This window comes from Vigna radiata, chromosome 9, assembly GCF_000741045.1.
Source record: "Vigna radiata var. radiata cultivar VC1973A chromosome 9, Vradiata_ver6, whole genome shotgun sequence".
Classification (NCBI taxonomy): Eukaryota; Viridiplantae; Streptophyta; class Magnoliopsida; order Fabales; family Fabaceae; genus Vigna; species Vigna radiata.
In genome coordinates this window covers 20,795,033-20,803,576 of record NC_028359.1, presented here as the reverse complement: position 1 = coordinate 20,803,576, position 8,544 = coordinate 20,795,033, and the positions used below count along the sequence as shown (strand labels likewise).

General features: G+C 34.2%; 1 protein-coding gene across 2 annotated transcripts; it reads left to right on the top strand.

Annotated features, from left to right (window-relative positions):
* LOC106773648 (plant UBX domain-containing protein 9) lies at positions 1–8,218 on the top strand. 2 transcript variants are annotated; one of them, XM_014660376.2, is made up of 11 exons: positions 2–267; positions 797–858; positions 1,024–1,528; positions 1,619–1,702; positions 1,784–1,888; positions 5,512–5,634; positions 5,740–5,940; positions 6,017–6,136; positions 6,671–6,811; positions 7,657–7,713; positions 7,872–8,215. In XM_014660376.2, the coding sequence occupies exons 1-11, from the start codon at positions 190–192 to the stop codon at positions 7,977–7,979; spliced, it is 1,584 nt and encodes a 527-aa protein (XP_014515862.1). In that variant the 5' UTR covers positions 2–189; the 3' UTR covers positions 7,980–8,215. The 2 variants fall into 2 exon arrangements, with proteins under 2 accessions (XP_022642017.1, XP_014515862.1); XM_022786296.1 differs by lacking the exon at positions 5,512–5,634 and having other exon boundaries at positions 1–267; positions 7,872–8,218.
* The last annotated feature ends 326 nt before the right edge of the window (positions 8,219–8,544 follow it).

The window sequence follows — 8,544 nt, the reverse complement described above, 5'->3', positions numbered from 1 at the left end:
TTGAATAGAGAACAGTGCAGTTTTTCTTTTTCATCAAGAACACTGTAGAATGTTGCGTTGCGTTGCGTTGAGTCAGAGTTGAATCGAAGTATAAAGGTGGCGCGCATTACATAAAGATTCTGTACAACACACTTCTTCACTGCACAATAAACACTACCTTTTGGGTTTCTTCCAGAGATCCACCCACCCATGGCCACGCCGGACGCCGTCGCAGCCTTCCAACGCATTACCGGAGCACCGGAGTTCGTCGCCGTTCAGAAATTAGAGGTCCACCCTTTCACATTCCCACTCTTTATTTTTTTTCCTTTCACGTTTTCTATAATTTCTCGTTCTTTAAGTTTCATTTTCCGAATGCGAAGAGTCTTGCGCTGTTCTTGCTAGAAGAAGCGCTGATCTAAAAGAAATAAAAGAAACGTTTAAGAGGAAAAACTATAAACAATTTTTAATTATTTATCGTATTTTAAGCTGCTTAATTGCTAAACTTAGTTGGTTCAACGTATAATTTAGTTTCTTTAAACTCCTAATTTTAACTTCTACATAAACTAACAGTTTTAGTTTAGTCATTTCATTTCTTTCTATTTTTTTTTTCTCCTAAAAATGGTTTGGATGAAATTTGTTCACATTGGTCATTTGTACTTTTAATTTTTAATATGGTCCTTGATTAATTTTGGACAGAGGCAATGTTAAGAAGGCAATGCGCTATATCTGCATACATAATTCGTGATATGCTGTGCATTTTCAAGAATATAATAGCAGACCTTTATATTATTTTGACCTTTTGTTTAACTGGTTGCAGGAATATGGGGGCAATCTAAATGAAGCTATTAATGCCCATTTTCTTGAAGGGGATAGGCACATGTATGGCAACGTGGTTTATAGTTTTTCTTTTGTTCTCTATGATCTTAATGCCTTTCTTGGAAATGAGAATCTTTAATGATATTCCTAAACATGCTCTAAAGTAACGGAGTTTTCTTTGAAGTAGTATTGTCCTTTTACTCAGAGTTTGTTTGATTCCTGGACTAGATTATCAGGTCAAGGGCAAAATCTTGCTGCTGCCCCACGATATAATAACACTGGCGCAAGTAATCAAGACCGTGGCAGTGGATCAAATGGAATCTTGCCTTTCCTTAATGCTGCTAGAAGATTTCGACCTTCACTCTTACTTGACCCAAATTATAGGAGAGAGCTTAGAGATCTATATAAGGGGACTGGTGGTACTGCATATACAAACCGCCCACCTCCTCTTACTTCCCATCCGGCAGAGGTGAGGGAAGTTCCTGCATGGATCAATAATCCGTTTGAGCCGCATTATCAACCAGGATTGAGTACTACAGGTGAAGATTTATCTTCTCATGGTTTAGGAATTCGTGGGACAGATGGTTATCAGAACCAATACCCTTTAGCTCAGTCAAATGCCTCACATGGTCCTGATACCGAAACAGAGGAAGCAATGCTTCAGGCAGCTATAGAGGCCTCGAAAATGGAGACTAGAGGAGGTTCTTCGTGGGAGCGAATTGATGTTGTCAATGTATACTCAGTGAAATTTACTATATTGTATTTACTTCTATTTCTATATGCTTTCTAATGTTCCCCTGCTTTCAATAAACCATTGTTTCAGAATTCATCTGGTGGTGGGCTTCCTCAAACTCTTGTTCAACAAGAAGATGATGATTTGGCCCGTGCAATTGCGTCATCCTTAGAGGTTTTATCAATATTCATTATAGTTGTACAATTCAATTTCTTCTTTTCCAATATTTCTGATTCTTAGCTGTGTTGAATTTAGACAGCAGAGAAAGAGAAAAGCAGTCGTGAAAAGGAAGGGCAGCTTGGATTTCACTTTTTATTAGACAAGGGAAAGAAAAGTAACAGTAGCAGAAACCAATTAGAGGTGTGTATCTTGTAAGCCCGTCTATATTTGTCTATATTTTTCACACGCATATACAAGAGATGCACGGGTGTTGGGGAAGAAATGTATGCTTGCATTAAGTGAATCTACATTGAAGATTCAGGGGGCCATTATGGTCACAAAGTTTGCAAAAAAATTCAATTATGTTTTATTTTCTTTAGTGTTTTGGCCATTGTCCACTCCCACTGACATGTTTTACTTAAAAGCCTATAGGGTTATATAATCTGGTTCAGACTCCTCCAACTTTCTCTACTTAGGTTTGCTAATGTGCATTTCTGTTTTCTAATCAGTTCTGTATTATTTAAAATGCATAGAAAATTCTTCTGCACCATTTCAGGTTACAGATTTGTCATAGTTTGTTGAAAATGCTTTCAAGTATATCAATTAAACATGAAATGATTTGAGTTGGAGTATATAATTTTTTCGAACATGCATTTGAATGCACTCAATTAAGGAGTTTTTGGGAGGACTTGTGCAATTACATAACCCATTTTCACTTCGAAAGGCAACTTGTTTGATCGGCAAGATAATTTGGCTAGCTTATTATCACAAATAGTTTATTTGATGGAAAATAAGTTACTAGTGGTGTTTGATCTGATAGTTTTTTTTTTTTTTTTGAAATGCTACTAGGTTAAAAACATTGATCTGATAAGTTTGTACTGGTAGTGTATGACTGGGCTAGGAGATCCTGCAACTGCACATATATTTTTTTTTCAATTTTTACTTTTTGATCATAAAAAAAATTAACGTCTGATAACTTGTAAGAGTGGAATCTCATGTTCCAAAATTTATTTCTTTTGGTAAGATGCTTTGATCAAAAAGTTTACAAGGATTATGAGCTGAATCTATGGGAGAGTTTTTATTGAACGACATAGGGTCTTGATTATTGATATCCGTTGTACGAGCTGTAAACAGAAAACTTGACATGTTATAAGCCCAAAAATAAAGTGGTGGCTCAAGGGTGACATGTCTAAGAAGGATAGGAAGGTTGTGTAAACAATTTTGGGTAGGGGTTGCAAACTGGGCCAATCCGACCCAACTTTGGCTCGCTAGAAACAGGTTGGGTTGGACTAGCCCACTACTTTAGACCATGTTGACTTTTATAGTCTAGCCTGCCGTGTTGTTGGCCTATTTGGTTGGCGGGCTAGCCTGCCTGTTTTTAATTTTTAACTTTTTACATGAAAATGGGCAGATGAGAGGCTTTTAGGTTGATACCGAGTTGAAAGGGCTGAAACAACTTATCGTTTGAGTTTTATTAGATTTTGGTTGAGTTGTATCAGATTTCTGTTGAGCTTTCTGTTCAACGTTTGTGTTAGACCTTGTCGAGCGAATAGGCTGACCTGTAGGACTCGATGCCGGGAGGAGGTTGTCTTGACTCACTTTTTTTGGCCGGGCTGACCCGTTAGGCTCAACCCTTTTCGTCATCTCTAATTTTAGGTTAATCAATGCTTTTGGACTAAGAGATAAGAAAATTCAGTGGTAGTAGGAAAAAGAAATAAACAAAAAGTCAAATAAATTATGCGGATACAAGGACGTTGAAAGTTGATTAAAGGTGTCGAAAGGCTAGAAATTAGTCAACAAAAGTGCTGACAGAGACTTCTGAGGAGTTTCCCTTAAATCTTGGAACAAAGAACGGAAGATGTAAATAAATAAGTGTAGAAAAACAGGGAATAAAACTTTATCCTCTCATACTTTTGAAGATAGATACCGGGTAAAGGGGGTGGAAGACAAAGTTTACTTCCTCAAAACGACGACCTAGAAAAAGGAAAAAAAGTCTCTACAAATAAACTAATATAAAAAGAATATTATAATGGAGATTTGATAAAATAACTACCACTTTCGTTTTAGCTTAGAAAAATATCCTCCTAATAACTCAATATTTCCGGAGGGATTCTTCAAATAGTTTCTATTAATTTTGACTGATTTCTACAGTAATAGGCTTTGCCAAAATTAGGGACACGAAATCAAGATCTTTTGACCAAGTAAGATGTGTTAGACATAAAGAAGAAAAGTTAGAAAGTTAAGAGAACGAAGAAAATTTGACTTAATAATATCACATAGTTCAAGTTATAGCAGTAAAAATATCCCTTATAACTATGGAGAAAGTTGAAGTTTCCATTTGTAATAACTCCTACTGAAGTTTGGAAGTGTCTAGAGGAACAAAGTACCATTTACTTGACTACGCTATTCATGAGAGTTTGAAGTAACCATCTAGTTCTACTATAAACCAATCTCAATCATGCGTTAGAATTGTTGGTTAGTGTGTGTGAGTTGTGTGTGAGCTGTGTGTATCTTAATGGTAGAATAATTACTAAGTCTACCTATGTTAGGGTAGTCACTAAGATTTAAGTAGGGAGTAGTGTGTAGGATTATCTATAATCATTGTACCTAGCAGTCTAGGACAGTTCTTTGACCTTCCATCTCCCTATTGTATCAACTTTTTATCTATATAAATAATAGAACATGAGGAGGGTCTATTAAGCCCTTTAAAAACTATATTTTCTCTGTTTTAAATCTCAACACGTACTTCACTCAGCTGAATGAGATACATCAACTAAGATTCACAAAGAACAAATGTACATGTATTATCGGACAATCTTCTTATACAACAAGCATAACAGATTTTACTAGACCAATTTTCAACACTAAACTTATTCATCCCAGTTTCTTTCATGAGAAAGAATGTACCTTAGCTGTCCTAAGTCTTTAATCTCAAATTCCTTGTATATGGATTATAGTATTTGTTATTATAGTATGAGGTTCTCTCACAATTTAGGGTGGAATAATTGATCTCTTAAATTATGTTGAGAATACAATTCATATATACAAGGCTAGAAAGCTATTTTAGGAAGTATAATAATAGCACCTAGACAACCATATCCTTATGATTCAGGGATATTCGCATCATACACTAGCAAGCTCACACACTTAACAATGGAGACTTTCCACATCTAATTTGCTAAAGAGGGAAGGGAATAGCAATTTTATAACTCTAAAGGAAGGATGTCCAAGGCGACAGTGATGTAAGTAAAAAAAAAGTTGTTATTTTTCAGGTCTGGTGGTAGATTCAAATTGTCCAAGTAATACAAACCATTCCATTCTCTAGCATATCCAATTGTCCTCCTCAAGTACTTGTTCTGTAGTATACAAACATTATCATAAAAAATAGCATTATATGATAGGTCTTTTATGATTTTTTTTTTGTGGAAATCATACTAACAGACAACTTAGGAATATGAAAGACATTTTTAAGGGTTATGGATGGGCTTATTTGAACTTCTCCTTGACTTGCTACAGTCATAAGAGAGTCATTTGTTGTGGATATTTTCTTGTTGCTAGGACAAGGGTTGTAAGAAGAGAAATGTTCAGGTACAGGGTCATGTGGTCGGTTTAAAATTTGTACAAGGTTGAGACGGAAAAACAGCATGATAGTGTTTTGGTAGTTCGCACTTTTCATTTTAATTAGCTAGGTTTCAGTTTTTAGCTCCTAGTTTTTTAGCTTTTAATTGCTAAATTTTAAGTTATTAGTGTTATTTTTAACAAGTTATGCCAATTAGAGCCAATATATCTGTCTTTGACAAATTATATCTATTTTCTAAATCAAGTTAGGAACATCATCTGATCAAAATGTAGTTCAAGATGTTGCACAACCAGTCAGCAGTCATTTGTCTAATAACAGTGTGGGTGGTCATAGTCAACAAAATGAAGATATATTTCTTTCTAACAAGGTAACCCCATTGGAGACCCAATATTCTTTTATGTGCGCATGAGGCTTTATCCATAAACTGATGATTATTATGATCACTAATCTCTTGCCTTATTTCTCGATGTAGTGGGGTGGTATTTCTGCTGAAGAGATCAATGAAGCATTGTTGGTTGAAACTGCACTTTTTGGGGAAAGTTCCACTCACAGTGTTCCATCTTTTCCTAATCTGCAACATTGTCCAAAAGAAAATATGGATCCCGAAACGGAGTGCATGTCCACTTCTATGTCACAATTTTTAATTGACTCTCGGTTGCTGAAACAACAACAGGTTTAGATTCTTGCTTTTGATGCATGTGTGATCAAGGTTTATGACATGATACATAATTTTTCTTAATTTTGTGCAGGATGCTGACTATCTAGCATCACTACGAGCTGATAAACAAAAGGAATTGAACTCTTTCAATAAAACTGAAAGCCAGTCCTCACAGGAAGAAGAATCATGCAAAAAGATGCTTGAGGAAAAGGTAATACATTTAGAAAATATGTTTTCCGGGATTTTTTTATGTTTATAATGTTCGATTTCACCTTTACATGTTTTAAAATATAACATTACTGCTGCAACTCATGTTTTCTGGGATTTTTTTAGCTACCATTTCCTACAAAATTCTTCTCAAAGGGGATATGAGAATATAAAATATACAAAAAAGTTTTACTACTATATAACATATAAATACCATATTATTCTTCTTAGATAGTTTAATGTGGTCAATAATTAAAATTGTTGATAAAGATATCATGTAACTATTTGATTCCCAGGAAACTTGTATAAATTTTCCATCAAGATTTATGACAAACCAAATAGATTTGAGTCATCCATAGGAATCACGATTCCCCAGATTTGTAGTTACTAACAGTCATGGTCTCTTGGTAAGAAAAGCTTTTCTTGAATATGACTTGTGTTTTATTTTATTTTATTTTATTTTTTATTTCTTTGTACGGTGTATGCCATTCCTTGTTTTTAAAAGCACTATTGAATTATGTGTGGCTCGTGATTGCAGGAATTGATGATAATACTTGACAAGAAAGAACTTAGGCTCTCCAAGGAACCACTGTTGTCTGATGAAGTAGTTACTATTGTTGTTCGAATGCCAGATGGTGGTCGCTGTGAACGTCGCTTTCTCAAAACTGACAAACTAGAGGTAAAATTAGTTTTAGAATATGATGAAAACTAAATTCTGAATAATACTCAGCTTAAAGGAACGAAGCTCAGCTCCTTACAGAGACATATCTCTGCGGAAGTAGTGAATGCAGCTCTGAAACAGAAATAACAACAGGAAAGAGAAACCAGAATAATTACTCGAGAATATAGGAACCAACCAACACTACAAAACAGTATACACTTCCCAAGCCAATGCCACCTCTAATTCCAGATATGCTTGGATACCCTCCTAAAACTACAAGACAGCATACACTTATTATTCTCATGTCTCTTCCCCAAATCTCCTCTTGGTAGCTGTCCTTTTGTTCAGCATTTTACTTTCAGTCACGACAGATTTCTACACTCATTCACTACCTTCTTTCATTAAATTTCCTTCATTTCCCCTTTTTCCCTGTTCACTCGTGCACCAACCGGCATTTATTGCCCTTAGACCCATTTTTTTTTCTCTTGTTTGGAGAAGTGAGGAGTTTTTCCTAAATTCATTTTTAATACCGGATGAGATCAAATTCCTGGTAGTATTTATGCATTTTAATTAAGATATACTTTTTTGAAAGTTTATTTCAAAATCATTGATGTCCTCTAACAAGCACATAGAGGAAGATAATTTCTCACTTCAGTATGTCAGTTACTTTCTTTTAAAACTCAAGCAAGTCTTTTGTATTTTTTTCTTATTCTCTTCATGAATGTTCTCTTCATGAATGCACGCTTATGATATAGGTGTTCAGAGCAGGTGACAAACATTATTAGGAGTAATATTCCTATTTTACATTATTATGAAAGTATGCATAGTTGGCTAACGAATTGTCATTTTGTTACCTTCGGTAGCTTCTTTTTGATTTCATAGACGTATCTGGAGCACAGAAGCCTGGAACCTATAGATTTGTGAGTGTCCCTGTTCCTTCCCACTTGTTTGACTATTTCATATTTATTTCTAATTTAAATTAAGGTGAATATCAAAAGATTGTTTTTAACCTTGGCTTTAAGTATGTAATGCAGGTACATTAGTTACATTGTTTAAAATTTCCTTCAATTTTGAACAGGTGAAGTCATACCCGCGTCGTGCTTACAGTATTAACGATTGCTCGTCAACCTTCAATGAAATAGGCCTTAACAAAAGTAATGAAGCTTTGTTTCTGGAGTTGATTTAGTTTCACCTATTTTCCTTTCACCATATTAATCTTTAGTTTTCTACCTTATAGATTTGGACCTAAAACTGTAATCTTCTTGGCTTGGTTGGTTTGTTTTTTCTTCGTAAATTTGTTCAGTTAAAACTCAGGGACTGATTACTTGTCAACAACTTCCATCTTAGAATATATTTCAATTAATTGTCACAATTCTTTATACTTCTAATTACTTTCAGAATATTCATGATATATATGGCAATATGTATAGGAAGGTCATTTTTTTTATATTGTTTAATTGGTTTTCTACATCATTCTTATTAATGAGCTACGGTGTCTTAGAATATTATGCTTGATATTTTTTGTATTGTTTAATTTGTTTTCAGCTTCTTTCTTTATATTTTCTTTAAATTTATATTCTTTATTATTTTCTGTTACTTGTTTCTTATTAGCAATAAATTAGCAATAAAAAGTAATTGATTACTATTCTAGTTTTTTGTTTTCTCTTTTCAATTAATAAATAAAAAATAGTATTGAAAAAAAGAACTTATTTTTTGTATGATAAGTTTAATTTTCTTGCAAATAATAATAA

Excerpts from the sequence above, each read along its gene's own strand:
- LOC106773648 (XM_014660376.2), top strand. The coding sequence starts at position 190 with ATGGCCACGCCGGACGCCGTCGCAGCCTTCCAACGCATTACCGGAGCA. Across the intron at positions 1,529-1,618 it reads AGCGAATTGATGTTGTCAAT|AATTCATCTGGTGGTGGGCT; the intron begins GTATACTCAGTG and ends CCATTGTTTCAG. Across the intron at positions 1,889-5,511 it reads GTAGCAGAAACCAATTAGAG|TTAGGAACATCATCTGATCA; the intron begins GTGTGTATCTTG and ends TTCTAAATCAAG.